The sequence below is a fragment of the Lissotriton helveticus genome, chromosome 9 (assembly GCF_964261635.1).
Source record: "Lissotriton helveticus chromosome 9, aLisHel1.1, whole genome shotgun sequence".
Lineage (NCBI taxonomy): Eukaryota > Metazoa > Chordata > Amphibia > Caudata > Salamandridae > Lissotriton > Lissotriton helveticus.
The window spans coordinates 285,413,718-285,437,993 of record NC_136070.1 but is presented as its reverse complement, the minus strand read 5'-3'; the positions used below and the strand labels follow the sequence as shown (position 1 = coordinate 285,437,993).

At 47.0% G+C, this 24,276-nt stretch overlaps 1 protein-coding gene across 4 annotated transcripts in view; it reads left to right on the top strand.

Annotated features, from left to right (window-relative positions):
• GTF2A1 (general transcription factor IIA subunit 1) overlaps positions 1-24,276 on the top strand; it is a 176,465-nt gene that overhangs the window by 59,146 nt on the left and 93,043 nt on the right. For all 4 annotated transcript variants that reach the window (XM_078660000.1, XM_078659998.1, XM_078659999.1 and 1 more), the window contains one exon: positions 17,107-17,601. In XM_078660000.1, the coding sequence (XP_078516126.1) occupies positions 17,107-17,601 (495 nt within the window). The remainder of the gene's footprint in view (positions 1-17,106; positions 17,602-24,276) is intronic.

Below are 24,276 nucleotides of genomic sequence, written 5' to 3'. Positions count from 1 at the left end.
CAGCACGGCCCACTGCACGAAGGGGAAGCTTCAAAGGCCTGCCGCTTCGGTAATGTGACCCCCCAGCATCTGCTGCTAGCTGCAGATGGCAGCCCCCGGTTTACATGCCCACTTTGGGCGGGATAACTTAGACTCGGAGGTGTGCCCACCTTTGCCAATTCCACCCCTCAGGTGGAGGAGGCAAAGTTAAGCACACCTTTCAGTTCACTGTATTTTGAAGATGAAGGGACTCTTCCAGTCAGAGCTAGGACTATGCCCCCACCCACAAGATGGTGGCTTAATGGAGGGTGTAGTCACCCCAGGTGAAGTGCCCATTGGCCCTACCTGTTACTCTTTTAAAACGCCCCCGAAGTCTAGAATATTAAGAGGATTCCTCAGACCTTGAAACTAGTTACCTGTGAAGTACAAAGATGCTGTGCAGTGAAGCCGAAAGACTAATGATTTGGCCCCAGCCCAACCGACCCGTCTCCAGCTTCAAAGACCCTGGGAGAAGACAACACCTGTCCTGCAGCCAGAGACTTCAGAAACCCGAGGAATACTGCCTGAACTTTGGCAAAGACCAGAACTGCTCATGGCAGCGGTCCTGTCCCCAGTAATCCAACACAAAGGACCCTGGTGACCTCCACGTCCAGGAGTCCTGCCCACTCTGAACCAGATGCCTACCACCCATGTCCAGATGGCCCACTGTCCCAGAAAAGGTTCCCCAACGGTCCTAACCTCGTCCAGCGTTGGCTGGCCCCTCCTGGACTCCACGACGATGCCTGAATCAAGAGGCTCCCCCTGACCACGATCGGCTCCTTTTAGAAGACTCAGTCGTCTAAAGGCACCCCTGAACCCAAAGCCACAGGGCCTTGGTGAGCTGAATCGACCGTGCCCCTATGACCCTCTACATCTCTACTTAACCTCTGCTGTTGTTGATCTCCCTCCTGCAACCACTTGTGCGACGCCTGCAGTCAGTATGTCCAAAGCAAGTTCTCCATTGAAGAGCATTGGGTGCCCAATGCTGAATTTGCACCCTACCCCTGGCCGCCTCTGTGCATCTGGTGGTGTATGTTTGTTTGGTGCTGCTTTGTGACCCCTTCTGTGCTTTTTTGACCTCTGCACCCGGCAGCCCCTGTGCGTCTGGTGCAGTCTTTGTACTCGCATGCCCTGGGCCCTTCTGGGAAACCCCTGGACTCTGTACACGATATAACCACATGGTGGTATACCATATACAGAGCCAGTTTCCTACAGTTTACTTTGTAATTTTACATTTCACTGAACAAGAGATACAGGAGTTGATTTAGTTCCTTGTCAGTCTGTGCTGAAACGGCACTTCCTCGGTTTCTTGTCTTATTTTGTATCTTAGACCACGTAAATACATTTTACACATTTCATCTCATGCTTCACAATTGTAGGTTCCAGTAGTGCAAACTGTTGATGAATACCTGTAGCAACCTAATTATATGTGGGGGAGAAGCAGGAGCAGGGGGAGCAATGGATTGCGCGACTCTGCAAGGAACAGAAGCATGCCCATCCACTGTAAGTCTTAAAAATAAAGGCGTACAGTAAATGGCCATGTTCTGTAGTAATCCCACCCCCACACTTCGTCATGGAGACAGACCAGCTTGCTGAACTCATTGCTTTAAAAACAACCAATCTGTGCCCTGCCTGATGCTGTTTTTACTATTAAACCGAATGAGAGCATAGCAATGATTGGTGTGAGCATGTCAGCCCGGCGCTCCAAAGGAGACTGGGACAGCTGTGCTGCATTTCTCCCTGGCTCCTTAGCAGCACAGGTTCAAGAACCCTAAATTACCCATATCCGATTGGCCACAGTAACACACCTGTCCAATGAGACATGTTGACCAGGTTTTTGCTGCTCACTGACCATCAGCAGGATTATCCATGCTGTTCCCTATCCAGACAGACGCATGAAAAAGACAACAGCATGCTACAGTGAATCTACATGGTAATTTGGCACTTTCAGTTAATGGCAGTCCATGTGGGGGCAACTGGGGTGGCAGGTCAGCGTCCCCATGCCCTAATGAAGAAACATCCACTGCCATCGCCATGAATGGATTTGCACCACTGGATTCTCTAGGTTTGTACTGGCCATTTGTGGGCTTCAGACTCTTCAGAGAAAGGTTTGACTCCACGTTGGAACCCTTCCAAATTAACTCTGCTATGGCACGCTCTCTGGATCTAACCACTCAGGCTCTGGAGTCTCTTCCCCTTCCCCCCCCCCCCCCCCCCCCCCCCCCCCCCCCGCCCCATCAATGCATTACCATATGTTTAGTATACCTGTGGGGCCTCGCTTACTGCTAAAGAGCCCTCGCAACCGGTAACTCGGCTAGCTCAGCCCTTTAGCAGCTAAATGGAGCACAGTGTGGCAGAGTTTGTGCATACCTCAGAGGACCACAATCTTCCTCTTACACCTCACCTGCCGCATCTGAGCTGCTTGGATTTCTCCATCTTCCAATTGTTCAGAAAGGTTAGACCCTGCTCTTCACATCCACACCCCATCCCCCAAACATTCTGCTTTTACTTCATTGGATCAATCTACCATCCTTCAGGAAATGCAATCACTTTTGGACAGAGAGGGCATAGAGCAGGGTCCAGTGTTGAAGAAATGCGAAGGATGTTACATCCGCTATTTCTTTGTTCCCAAAAAGCATGGCGGGCCAGGTTGGATTCCCTGCATTCTGAAAGGCGCTACATGTACTTTATGCTGGGATTGACTCTTTTTTTCCAATTTGTATTTCTTCCCTTTTAACTCCTCCCGGGCCCTTGTGTGTTTACAAAGTTGATGGCAGAGGTCATTGCCTATCTACATAGTCCAGGGATAAATTATTCTCGTACTTAAAAAGCTGGTTGCTGAATGCAGATTTGCTGCAGTCAGTTGCAGACCACCCCTAGACTATAAGCACCTTTCTTTCATTCCTGTGGTTCCCAATCAGTGAGCTGAATTCCCACCTAACGTCTGTGTGGAGGATTCCCTTTATAGGAGAAGTCCTGGACATGGTGGCGTTAAGGCCATCACTCCTCTGTGGCGAGCCTGGGACATTGAGGAACTAATGCCGTAGTTTGAAGCTTAGTCCGGAGTAGACTGTTTTAAGGCTTCTTCATCCAGCTGACCCCATTTGGCATCAGCTGCCCTTCCAGTGGAACTTCCATGGACTCAGCACCAGGGTTCTCTTTTGGACAGTGTCTGTGTATTGAAGGAGACTGCTCATAACCTTCAGTGGGGGCAGATGGCTGCCAACCTGCTAAGCAGCAGTGCATAAATGCCTCCTCCAGAATTCACAGTAGCAATGGATCCATTCTCTGGACTGGTGCGGCCATCTAGGAGAAATGCAGATGACTGAATTGATCCCCAGCAGGACGCAAGCTCTGTATGAATATTCTAGAGCCCTGTGATTACCGTTTGCTCTGAAGGACTTCCTCCCATCCATCAAGGGGGTCTGTTTCAGGTTGTGAAAGACAACATTACTGCCATGTGGTACTGCTACAAGCAGGGCTATGTGGTTGTGGACTGTTTAAAGGCACTGTGCTTTTGGAAATTACTGGTCCTACAGGAGAATCTCCCTAGTAGCCAATCATTTGGCAGACTCACTGAACACCACAGCAGACAAACGTACCAGACCTCATCTGGCTGACCACGAATGGAGTCTTTGTTTGGATGCTGCATAAAGGATATTCAGCCAATGGGGCATGCTATGGCTGGATCTTTTTGCTACCGCCAAGAACTTGCAGTGTCGCTATTGCTGCCCACTGGAGTTTACAATCCCAATCTTCCTCACACTCGTACCACCTGCAGTGGGGCACAGGTCTCCTGTGTGCTTTACTGCCGTTACTGTTCCTGCCAAGTTTTCTGGAGGAGATCAAGAAGGATTGGGTTCAGATTATTCTGATAGCTCAGATTGGGCTAGGAGAATTGGTACCCCAATCATTTGCGCTCTGATCAGTTTAGTACTTCAGAAGATCCTCCTGTTTCAGTAGTAGGGGTGGTCCGACATCCGCAGCTCCACAATTTATTACTTTATCCCTGTACACTGAACGGCGACTACGGAGCAGTTTTGTTTTTCAAAGTGTTTTGGCAGATCTTGTAGGTATGCTCCCATCTACTAAATCTGTTTATACCAGTCAGTGGATGACGTTTGTTGCCATCATGTTGACACTTTGCAGGCCAAGTTGTCTGTTTTATTTGTTCTGTCTCTAGACCAGTGAGATTTTGCAGTGGGCACCGTTAAATTGTTTATTTGCCTGACCAAAGCTTTGTTAATCCAGTCACTCTTTTAGTGTAGTTTCTAAAAGTACTCACTTGCATGTTACCGTTGGCATGTTTTATTTTGCCATAATAGGACTTTAGAATCAAAAGGACTTAATGTGCGCCTCTTTCAAGTCCATGCTGTTCTCTGCAGCTGCATACTAAACATCAAAACTATTGTCCTTGTTGCAATTATTTCTATACACCACATTGGTGTCCTAAAGTTGCTGTTAGTACAATAACTGTACACTACTTTTTTCCCTGACAAATGGGTGCAGTGGAGGTGTAATTCTTTTCTTGGTAGTCTCCCCTTACATGTGGTTCAAGCAAGTTCGAGGCATGTGGGCTGCTAAATTCATATCTGTAGCATAGATCGCCGCCTAGTGTTGGGTCCGGATGTTTGCACATTGTTGTCCTGGAAGAGTCTTCGAAGTATCACGAGATAGGTGGCTCCTCCTCTGGACTACAGTGCGCATGGGCATCGACTCTATCCCCAGATTGTTTTTTTCCGCCATTGGGTTTGGATGTGATTTTGACGTCTCCTGTTCGGAATCGTAAAAGTTCTCTATCAAGGCCAAAAGGCCTTTTGGCACCGTCAGTATTGTTCGCGTTCGGTCCCGTCTATCTTCCAGCTCGTGGAGTCTGATATCCGGGGGGTCGTGAGACTCTTCGGTGATCGGGGCCTAGTCGACGCAGCAAGACTTCGACGGCATGGAGCGGAGTCCATTCAAGAAATGTCCCGTGTGTGGATCCAAGTACCCACACATCGACGTCCATCCTGTGTGCAACAAGTGCCTGTCGCCGGACCCGGACCACGACGAGGCCAACTGTATGGCCTGTTCCAGATTTCGATCGAAAAAGACGATCAAGCTTCGGCGCGTGGCGCGCCTTGAGGCCCAGCGATCGGCTCCAGCACCGGTGGACATCTTTGACGACCCCGCGGAAGACTAACAAGTGCGTCACCTGCAGATTTCCCCTACCCCGATGGAGGTCGAGTCCGAAGACGGAGCTGACGACCACAGTCCCGACATTGAAGAAATCGTCGAAGGTAGGGGACGACAACTAAGCATATGGGGCCATGGAAGATAGCTCGGAGGATGAGCTATGCCCCGTTCGTACTCTTACAAAGGCTCAGGTCACGGGATCGCCACGCGGCCTTACCCACGACCTTACACCTCGATCCACGGCCCCCCCTTCCGGCTCGGCTACGGACACCTCCGCGGAGCCGCCATTACTGAAAACGAAACCGAAACCCTCGGTACCGGTGAAAACAAAGATGGCCGACACGCCATCGAAACCGAAGACGTCCGCTCCGGTGCCGACGCCGTCGTCTTCGGGGGCCCCCAAACAGGCGCAAGCTGCAGACCAGGCTAAGGTGCCGAAGGTGGTTACGGAGCCAAGCTCGAAGAAGCCCATCGGGTCGGAGTCTACCAAGGGAGACAAGCCGACGCCCAAGAAGACTGCCGTTCCTGCATCGGGAAAGTCTGTCGCGATGAAGACCAAGGGGCCCGTCGACGCGAAGTCGGTGAAGGCCGCAGAGCCGAGGTCTGGGGCCGTGACCCCTAAAGGAAAACCGATCGATCCGAAGCCATCGGCATCGACGTCTACGGTAGTGGACAGTGATAGAAACGCACCGGTCACGAGTGCTCCTCGACCGGACAAACACAAGTCTGCCACGCTCGGGTCTTCCCCAGGGGGCGGACCACGGACATCAGTCGGATCGACGAAACCGTCCGCTTCCTTTACGAAGCAGGTCTCGGACTCCCTCAAGCGCCTTAAGGTCAAGGCTTCAGCATCGGAACCGAAGATTCCTTCCGCGCCGAAGCTACAAGACGCACCGAAGACCTCATCGGCACTGCTCGTCGACACGTTGCCGCCTAAGGTGGCGCCAAAGGCCTTTGCACCGCGGTCGGTGCCCAAAGACACCGTGTCGACGTCCACTCCACCGGCTGGGAACGTGGGTCCTCGACAACCTTTGGTTGAAGAACGGTCGGAGCATTTCATCGACGCCGACACCGGCAAACTCACGCTCTGCAAGAGGAAGATTACTTCGCAACCTTTGCAGTCCTTTACCATTCCTCTGAAACGTAAAAAGCCTGCAGCAGACACCCCCGTTCTGGTGGAGCAGATTCTTCCTCAGCATAGGCGGAGTGCCACACCTTCACCCACATACTCAGATGGGGATGGAGGGGACCAAGATGAGGAGTACAACTTCCCTGCTCATACAGAGCCTGATGAGCAGCAGGAATCATGGATGGATACTGGTGATCAAGGGGACCAGCAGACAGTCCAGGATCCACAGGTCTATAACGTAAAGCCGTCCCCCACTGAGGACTCTGCGGCATTTAATACCTTAATCGAATGGGCAGCTACAAACCATAAGGTGGAGATGCATGCTGACCCCGTGGAAGTGGACTTCCTTTTTGACACTTTCTCTACTGCTGAAAAAACTGTCAAGACTCTCCCCATGTTGAAAGGGGTCCTTAACCGCAAGCGTGCGGGCGGAATTCCGCCCGTACGCTGGGTTTTTAAAAATCGCACTTTACGTGACGAGCTGGGCTCGTCATGAGCGTGCGAGGAGGCTACGCCATGACGAGCCCAGCTCGTCATGAGCGTCGAAGGGGTTAAGCATGCGGCAGACATTTTCAAGGAACCCACAAGATCCCGGGTGGAACCCACGCATTGAGAAGAAATACAGACCGGCACCTGGCGACCCCACCTACATACGGGGCCAGTTGCCTTTGGACTCTTTGGTGGTCTCTAATGCCCGCAAGAGGGCAAACTCCCAAACGACGGGTGAAGCTCCTCCCCCATACAAAGAGTCAAAAGTGCTGGAGGCGTCTGGGAAGCGGGTAGCAGCTCAGGCGGCCAACATATGGCGCATCTCAAACACGCAAGCTCTGTTGGCCAGATACGATAGGGCGCACTACGACACCCTAGAGCAGCTATTACAACACCTCCCAGACCAGTTTAAAGAGGGAGCTGAAATGCTTATTCAGGAGGGGAAGCTCATCTCCAACGCTGCTATAAAGTGTGCGCTAGATGTTGCGGACACAGCAGCGAGGGCGATCAACACTAGTGTGATGCTGAGACGTTCGGCATGGCTCCGCATCTCGGGATTCAAGCCAGAGATACAAACTACTATCCTCAACCAACCCGTTAATCCAGACAGGTTGTTTGGCCCAGAGGTGGACACCACCCTAGAGAAGATCAAAAAAGATACAGAGACTGACAAGTCCATGGGAGCTCTCCAGTCGCAACAGTTTAGAGGGAACACTTTTCGTCGCTCAGGCACTCGAGGTGTTAACAGAGGGCACATGTCGCAGCAGACGCCATTCAATAAAAGTGGTGCACAATCCTCCTAAGGCAAGCAGGGCAGAGGTGGATACAGAGGAAACCGTGCCAAGGGTAGAGGCAGAGGCAACAACAGTTCCCGTACCTCTGCCGCCAACAAACAGTGACTCCCTGTCACTGCCCCCCGACCATCCAACACCTGTCGGGGGGAGACTCCAACAGTTCCTGCCCGTCTGCAAGTCCATCACCACAGACAGGTGGGTCAGGAAACTTATTCAGTTCGGCTATTGTTTAGAACTGACATCCACCCCACCACCCATGCCCCCAAAACACCGTCCTATGTCAGCAGAGCACTTGCTCTTATTGCAGCAGGAGGTTCTAGTGATGCTGCAAAAAGGCGCAATAGAGCTCGTGCCGGTGGAGGAGGAAGGCACAGGAGTTTATTCCCTGTACTTCTTAATCCCAAAAAAGGACAGCTCGCTCAGACCGGTTCTAGAACTACGCCCCTTAAACCAGTACATTCTTTCGGAACACTTCCACATGTTGACACTGCAGCAGGTTCTTCCCTTGTTACAACAGGGAGACTTCCTCGCAACCTTGGACCTCAAAGATGCTTACTTTCACATGCCACTCCACCCCTCCCACAGAAAGTACCTCAGGTTCACCATCCAAAACAGGCATTACCAGTTCAAGGTACTCCCCTTCGGAGTGACCACTGCTCCCAGAGTGTTCACAAAATGTCTGGCGACAGTGGCTGCACACCTTCGGAGACAGAGTATACATGTCTACCCTTATCTGGACGACTGGCTCGTGCAGGCAAAGTCAGCCCAGCAGTGCGCCGCAGACATGACCCACACCATTCACCTCCTTCACAGTCTAGGATTTACACTGAACTACCCCAAATCGCACCTTCAGCCAGCCCATGTGCGGCAGTATTTAGGCGCGACGATCAATACTCTGGCTGCCACAGCTCAGCCAAACCCAGCGAGGATCGACAACATCCAGGCGCTGATCCAAAAGTTCAGACCACAACACTCACTCCCAGCGAGAGTGTTCATGCAGTTGATAGGCATGATGGCCTCCTGCATCTTCATAGTCCCGCACGCGAGACTCCATATGCGTCCGCTCCAAGAATGCTTAGCGCATCAGTGGACTCAGGCTCAAGGACGACTAAACGACCTAGTGTTGGTGACGGGTCGGGCATACAGCTCTCTGCATTGGTGGAATCCACACAACCTTTGCAAGGGCCGACCTTTCCAGGAGCCTGTGCCACAGATTACACTAACAACGGACGCGTCTCTCCTGGGATGGGGGGCTCATGTGCTCCACTATACGGTGCAGGGACTATGGACAACGCAACAAAGGAAGATGCACATCAACTACTTGGAGCTGATGGCAATCTTCATGGCACTCAAGTCCTTCAAAGTACATCTGTGCAACAAAGTCGTGTTGATCCGGACGGATAACACGACAGCCATGTACTACATTCAAAAGCAGGGAGGTACGCACTCTCCACAGTTGTCTCATCTGGCTCAGAGCATGTGGAAGTGGGCCATTCAGAGGAACATCTTCCTCATGGCGGAACACCTCCCGGGCACGGACAATCAGATGGCGGATCTGCTCAGCAGGTACAGCCACCAGATGCACGAGTGGGAGTTACATCCATCAGTACTCCGCCCGTACTTCCAGCAGTGGGGTCATCCAGCGATAGACCTGTTTGCCACGGAGGAAAACGCAAAATGCCAAAGCTTTGCCGCCAGGTTCCCTCACCCACTATCGCAGGGCAATGCGATATGGATGAACTGGTCAGGCAGATTTGCGTACGCTTTTCCCCCAGCGCCTCTCATTCCGCTGGTGGCAAGAAAGCTCAAGCAACACTCGCTGACGCTCATCCTAGTTGCTCCAACGTGGGCGCGACAACCGTGGTACACCACGTTCCTCGAACTCTCCGTGGTACCGCATCAAAGACTGCACCTCACACCCCGGCTCTTGGCGCAGAACCGTGGCGACATTCAGCACCCAGATCCACAACAGCTCAATCTGGCGATCTGGCTCCTGAGGTCTTAGCGTTTGGCTACCTTGATTTGCCCCCTGAATGCATGGACATCATCCGGGAGGCAAGGAAGCCCACTACCAGAGCTTGCTATGCAGCAAAATGGAAGCGGTTTGTCATCTACTGTACAGAGCACGCTATCAACCCGCTCGATGCCTCCATTCCTAATATCATCTGCTATCTGTTGCATCTTTACAAATGCAATCTAGCATACGCTTCCATTAGGATACACTTATCCGCCATAGCGGCTTATCTCCAAAACCGGCAGCACCTCTCTGTCTTCAGGGTGCCTGCCATTAAAGCATTCCTGGAAGGGCTGAAGCGGGTCATCCCTCCCAGGACCCCGCCAGCTCCTGTGTGGAACCTCAATGTGGTGCTCACCAGATTGATGGGTCCCCCATTTGTACCTCTGCATTCATGTGAGCTTCAGTTCCTCACATGGAAAGTGGCTTTTCTCATTGCCATAACATCTCTAAGACGTGTTAGTGAGCTACAGGCGCTCACCATCCAAGAGCCATTTATACAAATTCATTCAAACAGGGTGGTGCTGCGCACTAACCCCAAATTTCTCCCTAAGGTGGTGTCGCAGTTTCATGTCAATCAAACTATCGAACTGCCCGCATTCTTTCCCAACCCAGAAACGGTAGCAGAAAGGATGCTCCATACGCTTGATGTCAAAAGAGCGCTTATATACTACATTGACAGAACACAACCCTTTAGAAAGACACAGCAACTCTTTGTTGCCTTCGCAGCCCAGCACAAAGGCAACCCCATTTCCAAAGCAGTAATAGCCAGGTGGATCGTTAAGTGTATTCAGATTTGCTATCAGAAGGCTAAGCGCACTTTAACGGTCCCCCCCAGGGCACACTCCACACGCAAGTTGGGGGCCTCCATGGCATTCCTAGGGAACATTCCTTTGGAAGACATTTGTAGGGCAGCCACATGGTCTACACCACATACGTTTACCAAACATTACTGTGTAGATGTGCATTCCAAACAGCAGGCAGCTGTAGGACAGGCTGTTCTTAAAACACTTTTTCAAACTTCTGCAGCTGGCACGGGCGGCCGCCGTTAATGGAGGGACTGCTATGTATTCTATGCTACAGATATGAATTTAGCAGCCCACATGCCTCAAACTGAATATGCTACTTACCAGTATGCATCTGTTCTTGGCATGTAGGGCTGCTAACATTCATATCGCCCGCCCTCCTCCCCGGCGCCCGTAGCTGCTGCAGACTTTTCTTACATTTTATTTCTAGCATGGCCATCACTTTCACTGTTAAACTCCATCTTTGCCACAATGGCTAAAAACAATCTGGGGATGGAGTCGATGCCCATGCGCACTGTAGTCCAGGGGAGGAGCCACCTATCTCGTGATACTTCGAAGACTCTTCCAGGACAACAATGTGCAATCATCCGGACCCAACACTAGGCGCCGATCTATGCTACAGATATGAATGTTAGCAGCCCTACATGCCAAGAACAGATGCATACTGGTAAGTAGCATATTCATTACCCTGCCTGCCCTTTTCTCTTTGCCACATCCCACAATAGTTGAACCCAAACAGAGCTCTCTTACATTGAGACACACAGGAGTAATAAGTCGATAACCAAGTTGTTGTTGCCTATGTTGACCATAAGAACGCGAAGGTAGTCCAGAAATTAACCCTGTCCAAGAGGGTCGTTCTGTGCATAGAAAAATGCAGCTATGGTCTGGTGTTGAAGAAACTCACTGTGGGCCTTCTACTCAATCCACCAGAGCAAAGACTATAGCGATGGCATTGGTGAGGGGGTGTTTCAGTGCTCAACATCTATCAATCTGCTGCATTGGGGTCTATGCCTATGTTCAACAGGCTGAACTATCTCAGTTTAGGAAAGCCCCCCTTTTTGACATTGTTGCCCCCACTTTTTGCCTGGTATCTGATGCAGTTCTAACAGAAATGCACTGGGTCCCTGCGATTAAGGTCCCCAGTGCCAGGTCTCTTTCCCTAAACTGTACAATTGTTCCGCCAATTGGCAATACCTTTAGCACCCCCGGTAAGTCCCTAATATGAGGTACCTAGATCAGGGAGGCTAATGAGGGTCCCCAACGACTGAAGTGTGTATTGTGCAACCCTAAGGGACCCCTCAGCACCAACATGCAATCAATCATTTTCATGGTGTGTTTTGGTGCAGATTAAAGTGAAAACATGACATGGCACACATCCCTGTGTGCTGTGCCTACAGACTGCATGCAGTTGGGGTAAGCTATCCCACAGGAGCCCTTACAGATTAGGCAGGGTGCATTACTACTGAATGTGCTGCCACAGCTGCATGCACAGATAGCCCCCTGTGACATCCAAGTCAATTGTTAGATATCCAAGTTAACTGGGAAGCAACTTTAAGTACATTTGCTGGACACTTCTGAAGAGAATCCCCAAGAGCTGCAGCATGCATTGTGCCACCCTAAGGGACCCCTTACCAAGCAGGTGCATAACTGACATTTCAGGGCGCATGTCTTGGTGCTGACAAAAGTAAAAATGCATGTCGCACATCCCTGTGTGCCACGTCCCCTACCACAGCAAAAGGAACAAATGATGGACGGAATGCTGAATCATGCAAACATTCTCCCCCAGCCACAAAGATCTGGGTTTAATCCATTGTTCTTTTGCTCACCACGCCTCCCCATTTTGGAACTGGCCATATGCAAATCAGTCTTGACCCTGTGCATATATTTTAGTCACCCCTACAGAAGGCCTTAAATGTAAATGTAAATGTATAGGCATTTATATAGCGCACTACTTACCCGTAGGGTCCCAAGGCGCTTCGACCGCTGCGAAACCCTTCCTGGCTTCCCTGAGAGATGGTCCCTTAATGGGTATCTCCAGGGTGAGACCAGGCATCCCCGGCGGTCTGGTGGGGCCGTTAGTGAAGATGAGGCAAGCTAATGCCCAGAGTTGCCGAGTGTGATCGCTGATCAGAGTGGGCACTGAGGCGAGAGAATTATAGAGTCCGCTGACCCTGGTCCAGAAACCTGCCGCGCCGGGAATCGAACCCTGGTCCCGGGCCGTCCTCTGCTCTCGGGTCTGCCGCCTCTAACCAGTGAGCCACACTACTTCAGCCTTAAGGCAGGATGCTTCATATTATTTGTGAGGAAATACCTGCATGAGCAGATTTACCCCTGTGTTGGTCGGTACTATTGCTGTCAGTGCAAGTGACCAGTGAAGCACTCTTAAACCATGTGCTGGACACTGATGAAAACGAGTTCCCTAGATACATGATGGCTTCACTGAAAATGGGGATGTTCGGTACCACACCTCGTTTTGATAAAATCACTCTGATGCCAGTGTTGGATATAACAAAGCATGCTCTTAGAGGGCACCTTAGAGGTGACCCCTGAAAACCTACCAGCCTCTGGTGTGCTTGTTGGACTCTGCCAGACTGCCTCCCGAGACGACTTTCTGACCTACTTGGGTGAGCGCCTTTTTCTCTCATGAGGCTGGGAACAAACGTGTGTCTGGGAAGACGGTAACATCCTCTTCCTGAGTATAACTTGATGATTAGCCTCCTTGGGCTCCCCTCCCCCAGTCTAGTACCACCCCTATGGTGGGCTAACTACAAGGTGGACACAAATTGTTAGAGGTAGCCATCTTTGTGACTGCATACCTAGGAATTCTGGGACAGGGTTATGCCTACTTCCTACAGGAAGTGGTCATATAGGAGGCATAGTGTCCCCAGGGGTCAGTAGCCAATTGGCTACTACCCTAACACTCCTAAATTCAGTATTCAGTCGAGTCCCTAGCACCAGAGAAGCAGTTTCACTCCGCGGAATTCCACATAGTTCCACTGGCGATGTATTGCAGTATTCCACTCTTGAGTCTAGACCTAATAGAACACAATATAATCTACTGCAGAGTTTATACAGTTAGTGCAAGGCTGCAAGCAAAAAAAAGGACTTTGATATCATCAGGATCTTAGCAACTGGAAAAAAACAGCAACACGGATGCAGCCAGTCTCAGTTCTTCCCTATCCCTTCATTACCTGGCCCTTTCTCGCCTAATGCTGGTTGTAGTCAGCTTGGTGGCTTCGATCACGAAAACAATGTAGAGGACAAACCACTCCTTGCTGGTGCGTTCCAACTTCCAGCAGCCCCATGTTGCCACTGCCAGAGAACAGAAACGGACTCTGTGTTGGGACTGGAGTCGGACTTTGGACTCGGACTGGAGTCGGACTTTGGACTCTGGACTAAGAAGCGGAGAGAGACTAGGCTCCAGCAGTCGCCGCTATCATTTACAGCACACCCCATATGAGCAGCGCATGAGTAATGGAATCCCACTGAATGAAAGGAAGAGCAGCTCGGCACCTCCTACACACAGGCACCCACAGTTTGACATCTGGTCATTTCTCAGCAGCTGCCTTGTCCCAGCTAGCTAAGTCTCAGCACTGGTGTGGAAGCCTGTTGTGTGCTTGTTGATTCGTGATATTTTAGAATAGGGTATTGATTTGCAACGCTCTTTGGAGTACGACAGCACTCCCTGCAGCGGTATGCACCATTTTGTGTGTGCGTTGTACCTTCCAGAGCACTGCCCCATCCAGCTTTATTCACAGATATGGAGGGGACTGTGTATTTGATGCCCGTGTGGAGAGGACTATGTATATGGAGAATGGTATGGAGGGGACTGTATATGGAGTTGGTATGGAGGGGACTATGTATGGAGATGGTGGGACTCTGAGCGAGGGCACTACATGCACTGGAGACAGCACAAAAGACTGCATGCTCTACCCACGTTCCCCTTTAGCTTGCATGAATCTGCCTTCCTCCTCCCAGCCCCACTCTGGCAGAGATCCATAACCTCCAAACCCAGACCAGCACAAGGTGAAGTCCCGCCCCCCTTCACCCCACCCATCTGTCCCAACCCACCCCCGTCTACCTACCCCCACCTCCCTGTCTCGCACATGATCTGCCCCTTTTGGTGCAGTTACCGACGGTGCTATGTGCATCCAGCACCACGAGGCATTCTGGAACTTGTAGATTTTGTTGTTTAAATTGTTGGGGTCAACAATAGCTGGCACTTGTGGCTGGGGGAGCAAAGGTGATGACAAGCAGTGGGAAGGATGGTCATTGTGGTGGTGGGGGGGTAGATAGCACGTGATGAATAAAACTGTTAAGAAGATAGAGTAACACATGTTGGATCATAATGTTTTTTTCGAACTCTCCTCCTTTAGGTGCCAATAGAATAAGTGCAGGCTGCCAGCTCTCTGAAAGCGAGCAATTTTACTGTATTTAATTTAAGGGCTGGCAATGTGAAATAAATTATTATATCCGTGCAAAGAAAGACCCTGTTGTTGTATGTTACATAGAGACCACTGTGTATATAAAAAAAAAATCCGCATTAACACGTACATGGAGTTAAGGTTATCATCAACCTCTACATGGAAATGCTGGCGCTTCGAGTCCCTAAATCTAGTATAAAGGAGAGCCCTTGGCACCAGGAAAGCAGATGTTTACGACCGAAGAAGGACACCAAAGAGCAAGAACTTAGGAGCAGTAACTGACTTGGCGCCAACCCTGCCGGCCGGCCTGTTGTCCAAGACCACTGTGCCAAAGACAACTTGTCATGCAGGTGCTCTGCCTCCAAAAGCCTGGAAGGGACTGCAAGCACTCTAAGAAGCTACCAGCATCTCCCGTGGAGTAGTGGAGCCACTACCCTGCACCCAAGAAGAACCGTGAGGACTCCGAACAGCACAACTGCACCCTTGCCCCCACCAGCCGAGTCGAGGTGGGCCAACGATACTAACCAGGTCTTGAGACCCACCAGCTTTGAACCCCACCATGGGTTTGCCCAGACTGGACTTCAAGTCACTGCTTGTGGGTTCAACTGGACAGTCCCCCCACCCTAGTCGCATCTTGCTTTCATCATCCTCCCTCCTTCACTGTCTGCACACTGGGCCCCGATAAATTAAAAAAAAAATCCAAGTAATATTTAGTTCTCTGTAATCTGCAGTCTGTCATGGTTGATCTGTTTATGTGCGAGGAAGAGTTCAGGACCATCTGATCTCGACGTGTAGGGGCAGCATTCATGTCGTCCCTTCTGGAGACTGTGCAAGGGGCTCACTGTGCACTGGGGCTCAAGAGTAACTTTAATTTAAAAAAATCCTATCCGTTTTGGGGCTAGGGATAGTCAAAAGATGAGACATATAATATCCTTCTGAGAGCCTTATTGAAAGTAAGTAACTTAATCTTTGCCTTTTATTTTCTGCAAGCCCAGTCTTGACTACGAATTTTATTGTGGTTCTACTTTTTTAGAGGCCACTTCCCATCACCCCTTTTTAATGCCCACTGCTTGCTCTATGTGGTTGCGTGATCGATTTCCAGCAGGCTAGAAACTAGAGAAAAAACAGTTTCCCTGAAGTTGTATTAATCCCAATATAACCGCCTTGTTATCCGTATCAGAGAAGCAGTGATATCTTTTTGCTTTTTCGTTTCCTAAGGGGAAATTGGTTACAAGTTCAGCTGGGGCCTCATAGTTTACTTCTAGTGTGAGGTTAACAATCAAACAGTACAAATTTACAGCCATGGGAACCCATTTAGGATTGTTTCTAATGGTATTTGGTACATCATGATTGGTGAGTGCAGTCAACGGATTACAAATGTTCACCGAGCATGAACGGAATACCTTTGTAATCTATATGGATTATGCATATCTGTATCCCCTGACTTTTTAAATCACTATTAGTGATTATCTTTGTGTCAAACATTCACCAGGTGGGTAAGAGGCCATGACAGTGAATGATAGCAATGATTTCTGTAGCTAATCTATCCAAGCAGGGTTAGTGGCTTCCTCTACACATCTTGCATAACCTTGTTACAGCCACTCTAGCTTTATTTGATGTATACAAAGACCCAAATGTTGGGTTGTTATTGATTAATATCTGTTTAGCGGGCAAGTGGAGCATGAATAATAATGCCACAAAACAGGTTAAAAGGTGTTTTGCTTGGCAGATTGAGGATATTATCCTGATATCTGATAGATGGCAATCCTTCAATGGCTTTTAAATGCTAGAAAGTGTTCCCGTGTGTGCTGTTTACTCTGACTTTCATGGTTTTTACGAGCAACACTTTTCCTAATTCTACCCTGGTGTTAATGTGTAAGCGCTGGGCTTGGATGTGTTTGGTATGAAATTTTATGTATGTTTTGCTGAATTCTCCTATACGTTTTCACATCCCAAATAACGCTTTTCTTCCCATTAGCTGGCCAACATTTTTCAAAGAAATTCCCAGTAAAAATTCCACTTTGCTTGGTTTTTCGACATTCTTTTAGCTAGCTCTATTTCGAGCTGTTGGCATTGGCTTATTTGTAAGGATTGTACACAAAGTGATGTTGCCTTCCCTATTTCTACACATTTGTGCTAACTTAACCTGCATAGTGGATAAACAATGAGCGTACAACCAAGCATTGCTTTGTTTGGGGTTTTTTGTGTTTTTTTTTGTCATGGTTGATTAATTATTTTTTGTTTGGTTTTTCGTCAGGTTTTGGCTCCAATGTCTGGTGGAATCCAGCAGCAGGCAGGAGTGATCATACAGCCTCAACAGATTTTGTTCACAGGCAACAAAACGCAAGTCATACCTACCACGTTAGCCACTGCAACGCAAGCACAGGGACAGATTACTGTAGCTGCCCAGCAGCAGCATGCCCAGCAACAGCATGCCCAGCAACAGCATGCCCAGCAGCAGCATGCCCAGCAGCAGCATGCCCAGCAGCAGCATGCCCAGCAGCAGCATGCCCAACAGCAGCATGCCCAGCTACAGCAGGCACAACAGCAAGCACAACAGAATGCGCTGCAACATGCACAACAGCAGCATGTGCAACAGCAGCAGGCACAGCAACAGCAGCCGCCTCTGGTTCTGCAGGTGGACGGAGCTGGGGACACTTCATCGGAAGAGGATGAGGATGAAGATGAAGACTATGATGAAGATGAGGAAGAGGACAAAGAGAAAGATGGGGAGGATGGACAAGTTGAAGAGGTAATCTTGAAAACGAAACTTCTTGGATGAGAGAGTAAATGTAGGGCATATCTGTTTCACATTGTCGTGGTGCTAACCAAATATGAGTAATTGGGATCAATGTTAGATGGCTCCTGGCCTGTCTAGTTTCATGAGAGCAAGATGTGTTTTAGTTCTTTTATTAAGAAATCTTTTTATTGACTTTCTTTAAAATAACCCGCAGACAAGAGAAAACCCATCACGCCATAATGCCCAGTATGCGTAAACTATGTAACAGTGATGCACAGTTTTTCCGACACACTCTTTTTTTCGTCTAGTCCCATACACAGGTTACTTACTATTAATTCACCTGATTACCCAATCAATCCATAATCCTGGTGTTCTGAGTAGTTCCTTTCTGAGGGCAGAACACATTATGTTGGGTGCCTTCACTTTTTGGCTTTTTAAGGTATTGGTTTATACTGGAATTTTAAAATGTTAATGCTAGTCTCCACAAAGAGCTCTGTGCTGTGCCGTGCTTAAGGGTGTTGAGATGATTTTTTTGCTAATTATACCCATCAAGCTTCTTAATATGATTAGCTTGTGGAGCTTGATTATTTATCATATTAAAAATAATCAAATGTGCTGTAGTGCAAATACTGTCTCATTCTTCCAGACCTGCTCTCCAAACATCAATTCGAATTTAAAAATAAATCTTATGTATCATTAGTCATGCCTTATTAACCGCTACAAATCATCAGGATAAAGGTACATCTTGACTGGAGCACAGATGTAATACTGCATCTTTTTGTTTGTTTTGAGATAGATATAAAAAAAATAGTTCTGTCTATGTATCTCCACACGTAAAATGCTAGGCCTCTAATTTTCCATTTAATTGTCATTCTGTGGTTTCGCCTGTTAATTAAAACAGGTTATAAGTAGATTTGATTTTTAACACAAAAAGCCAGTGTCTTAGTGACTGGTCACCTAATGGGTACAGTATTTAGGTGCTACTAGGGCCTAAACAGGGTGGAAAATATATATTGTTAATTGGGAAGATGTTTACATACCACACAACAAAAAAGATGCACAATATATTCATAAATAATTAAATAAAAAATGTAGTTGGAAAGAAGTGTGTTTTTCGTAAAGGTGGTTTTAGACGGATGCTAACTGAAAGCAAACCGGATTATTCAAAATAATGCTCATCTCTAAACAACATAAGTCAATTAATTAATGTTACCACTCCCTTTTTGTTGATGGGTCACAATTTAACCAATGTTTAACTATCTGAAGTCTAACTAGGATAATTGAAATGAATAAAAATCCTCGAAAATGTGGCTAGAGTGTCAGCTGTAGAACTTAAAGTAAACACGTAGGTGAAAGATGAATGCTGGTACTTAATTTGTTTAGCTCCTTAACCTCGATCCAGTAAGCTTTTATTTTCGGGCACTGGAAGAAGAAATGTGTGGTGTATGATCCAAAATAGTTTCAATGGAAGCAATTAGTATTGATCCTATATCCCCCATAAGTGTAGACCTTTTGAAGAAAATGAATATATGGTATCAAAGTATAATTGTGCTTTTTCTGTTTGTTTTTTAAGCGTGAAAGATGTAAAATTCTTTGACGATAAACAATACATTGTCTTCTCTCATCAACTGAAAATGAGCCTCTGTATATACAGTTTCTGAATATACCAAATGTAGAAGAGTACTGTGAAGTAGCGAAGTATAGAGTTTTGAATTAACTGTCTCAGTCCTTAAATTAGTATGTGGCTACTTAACTGCCAGTGAGTCATGAGAAAAACAACAGGGAAGTGATGGTTTGACCCATAAGAGCATGCATTTTGTGCATCTGGGAAAGACCAATCTCTGAGATGACCAACCATATTTGTGAGTAAAACTGATCGGGTCTTAAACCTGGTCTTTTTGAAATAAGAAGGCTCAAGGAAAGAGTGCTGAGCTTCAATCTTTATGTAGATCACAAAAAGGGCAGAATATTTTAGATAGACCCCCCATTTCCAATAGTATTTAAAAAACAGAAGGGCCCATCAACCTCTGTAGGGCGGTAGTTGTAAGGAAGAGAGGGAGCAGCAAGGTTTCTTAAAATATAAGTTACATTTTGAGAATAGTGAGGTCGTTTTTTTTTTTTTTTTTACAAAAGCATTTAGGGCCGTTAATGGTAGCACTCTTAATACAAAACATCTTCCCTGAATACCTAGTGGGAAACTGTCCCATTTCTACATTCTTGGTGATACTTTAGCCAAAAGATTTTCATAGAAAAATTGAAATGGGGTTTCAAGGTTGACCCTAATATTCACACCAAAATATGTGACATTCGTTGTAAAACATTAATCAAAGTCTAGAAATTATGTAAAATCTGAGTTTTCTTTCCAGGCAGTAGCCAGATATCGCATAACATTTGTATGCTTCTAGTTCAGTGATTGGAAGGGCAGTAAGTATGTATAAATATAGCCACATCTTTATCATTTTCTGCTACTTTGTGTGAGAAGTCATTCTGGATCAGAGCGGTGATCGCCATGCTGTTTAAATGACATAAGTAGGAATCCAGAGTATGAACAATTAGAGCGAAAAAGGACCACCTTGATGTGTGCCTCTTCTGATCGCAAATCCTTATCGCAGTGAGACCATACACACGACCCTGGCTGATAAACCGCTATATAGAGATTGAATGTGGCTGAACGTGTTACCAAAAACAATGCATCTCAATATCTACCAAAGGAAAGACCAGCCGACCCTGTCCATTTTTTTTTCTGCATCCAAAAGAATCATGCCGGCCACTTTTCCCTACACTTTAGTGATATCCAATATTGAGACTGCAGGGTTGGTGTGCAATGTGGTGTCTCTTCCTGGAATAAAACCATGTTGCATCAGATCAAACCAATCAGATATCCAAGGGACATTCTTAACAAGCATTGGCATAGACAATAAGTCTGGCCTTTGGGACCTTAGAAGTGTTTAGCCATGCAACACTTGACATTGTTGCACCAAGGATGTTGTGCTGGATAACTAAACACTTATAAGGTCCCAAATGCGGGACCTATTGGCTATTCCAATGCTTGTTTCGTGCAATGCCCAGCCAGCCCTCTCCCGTTGAGAGAATGTCCGGTTGCCAATCTAGCCAGAATACGCTGCAATAAGTGCGATAGAGCCCACTCAGCAGCCTCCGTGGTTAAGTAAATATTTTTTTTAAATTTATTTTTTAGAAAAACACTTGTTATTCGGAAAGTCTATTTTTTTTACTCATTAACAAACCGTTAAATAAACAAAATTTTTAAAGCACCAATTGCAAAGATAAAACAATATTTTATTCTCGACACTAAAAAAACTATACAGTACACGAAAGTACACAAACCAAGCCACGTGCCCCTCAGACGAACACTATCATTTTCAACTTCACATTTCCATTCACGCGCAAGAGCTGAAAAACGCCATGTGATTATAGCCTGCCCTCGATGTTTTGTAGCCAGAGCGCAACAATTATAATAATTGGCACTTCAGCATCCTCTGTCATGTTTCCATTAAGCATAAAAGAAAGAGCATTATAGTAAGCGATGACTTGTGTAACCCGCTCCAGCGAGTCACCTATCAGTTTGTTTTCGTCACGCGTTTCACAAAAAAAAAAATTGTTCAGTGCGGGCAACCTTGCAAATCTGGATGCAGTCTCAGCAAGCAAACTGCACTTTCACATCATCGACCTTACCTATACTGTCAACAGTCCGCACCTAGATGTTCAAACGCCTAAATTCTATTATGAGGTAGTCAAGAAAAAGAACGTCAATTGCACCATGAAATAACAATGAAATGCATAAAAATAAATAAAATACAGAGACTAACTGGGTTCCCAAAAATGCAATTCCTTTGCTCATCTTGGGAAAACTTTAATTTCTCGAATAGCATTTTATCTTTTAGGAAATTAATACAGCCTCTGCTACCAACAATACTCTCACAGCCTGTAACAACCGACCCAAACAAACACTCTATCTAAGAATGAGAGCTCACATCTACAAGCACAGCATCTCTTCCCAATTTTGCATTTTTAGGCTCGCTAAGACTAAATTATTGACCAGAACACCCATGGTGCCTCATTAAGGCTCGATTTAAAATGTTTGAAATGCGCAGGATTTCAAAAGAAGGAAACACATTTCTTAAATTCGTTTTGACTAGCCCACGAATATAATGAAATATGTAAACACCTTTTTCATAAGGCTTTTTAGAGGCAAAAACGTTCCTGGCAATGGATGCAAGTCAAGGCTACACTACACTAGAAGTGTGTCCTTGTTACAACTGATATTTCGACATTTTAAATAGCTTTAAATAACCGCTATTAAATCCTATCGTGCAAGAGACTATATGTCCGATTTTCACATGATGAAATCGGTCAGCTATCACTTAATTATCGCCCCCGCAGGCCATCCAGGTCTTAACTACGGAGACGTGGAAAGAGCTCACTGTAGCCCGGCACTGCAGCCAATACGGCCGCGAAATGAAATATTAAAAAAAAACGCAAGTGGTGACGTGAGTTGTGCGCACATGACTGGGAAAAAGTGCTGTGTACGTCGCGCGCGCTTGTGCACGTTATAGCAAGCTGGTGGCCGGCCTGTGTATCACTTTTAAACCACCTACTAAATTTCTTGCAAGAGCAGCGCATGCGTGGATTGTAGCGAGACCTCCAAAGCTGCAATATATGTTCCTCTCTGTGATGTGGGGATTTTACCTTTTCTGTCAGGAGTTAAAGAGATAAAGTAGTAGAGTTAACACATATGTGAGGGTCTTATACAACTCTATTGAAATAGAGCCAGGATCGGAAGCTTTTCCCGATGTCAGGTCTTGAACTGTTGATGAACAGTAGTAAGTTGGTACTCCATATTGTGGTATAGGACTGGATATCTCATTCTGTAGGCATGAGTTCTGGACTATATAATTGCAAATCACATATTATTGAAGTTATTTTTATTTCCTCATTCTCTAATCTATCTTGAGGATCTCTTATTGGTGGAATATGGTTCTTGTAGGTTTGTTGCTTGATTCCCAAGACTAATATTCTACTAATAATTTCATTATTTTATAAATGTCTTCATTTACAACTACAAGCCTTCTGAACAGTCTTATTCCTTAACTGTTGCTTAAGAAGCATTTTTATTGTAATTAATTGATTTAAGGTGGTTTCTAATCCAGTTAAATGTCACTCTTGTGAGTTTTAGTGTTTTGTTTCACCAATTAGTTTAAATTTCTTAATATGAGAAGGTTATGATCAGATGTCAGCAGAAATGAATTTCAATATCTGTATCAAGTATTAGACATTTGCATGGCAGAAAGACATCCGTTCTTGTGCACGTTTTGTGAGGGGCGAAGTACAAAGTAATGCTGGGCTTTTTTATGACAGCGCCATACATCAATAAGTACCATAGAGTTCTGAAGATGCAGTGAGGCTGACCTAGAGCATGTCTTACGAAGGAGTGCCTAAAACTGGTTGAGTCTAATGCCGAATCAATTATCAAATCTATATTGCTGCATAATAGGAAAGGGTCAGGCCAGTTCGGGAGCTCCAACAATAATGGATAAAACATGGCTGGATCATCAATATTTGATGCATGGACTACACAGCGACAATTTACCCGCCTTTTGCTATCTGTGTGATCAGCAAGTGCCCTAAAGGGTTAACCGAAGAGGTTTTTGATTCCCACCTTGTGTTCCCCAACAAAGTAGTCTGACTGTCAATTGTGGCAGGATGTAGCCTTATGGCTAGAGCGGTCGAACTCTCAGTGGGGAACTTGGTTTGAGTCTGGGCAACAACGCTCCACATCCTGTGATTCTGGGCAAATCACTTAATCTCCCCGTGCGGAACAAAAATGAATGTGTCCATCTGTAACGAAACTGGTGCTCATGTAAAGCGCTCTGATACCCAATGCCTTGGGACTAGCTCGTGCTATATAAAATTTAAAAAAAATTATTGTTGTGCTGAGACTTTAAGACTGAAGATTCAGTTTGACAATTTCAGCAGTGGAGAAATGTATTGTTTGCACAACTGCTCAGGATTGAGCGAGGCCAGTTCTTCATGATTAAGACAGAGTTTGGACATCGAACGGAACCCATTAATGTTCAGCAGGTCATCCTTGTGTTTTGCAAATGTGCAATTATCATGGCCTTTTTGTCATACTGTATCTTTGACTGGTTTGGAGATGGTAATAAGAGTGGTGTAGTGACATTTAGGCTCACATTTGCAGAGACATCTTCCCTTTTTAGGTCTCGCACCTGGCGACACAGCGCGAAGCGCTGTCGCCAGCGAGAACTATTGTCATCGACTAGGCTTTCAAGGGCTCTCAAGGGAGACCTGAGATGGGCACGCGCAGGCTGCAGGCCGTACTGGAAATGTGAACGCGCCGCACACATTTCCTGTCCCCCTTGGGAGGCAAGTCAGCACACCATTTCACTTTGTTTTGTGAAAACTTGCACCATCGTTGCGGCCCACTCAGTTAATATATATTGGCACTGTGCCTTCATCGTAACAAATGACGAATCCTCCAAATTCACCCGGTGTGGGGGCTGGCTGCAGCGCGGTACTGGAGCACTTACATGTGCCGTGCATGCGCGGCCAGCGCTCGCCCTCCCAGGTCTCCTCCCCGCCCGGATATGGAGCTGCGTCTGCTTTCTGTTTTGCTGTTCCCTGCCACCCGAGCCTGAGAGGGGCTGTGAG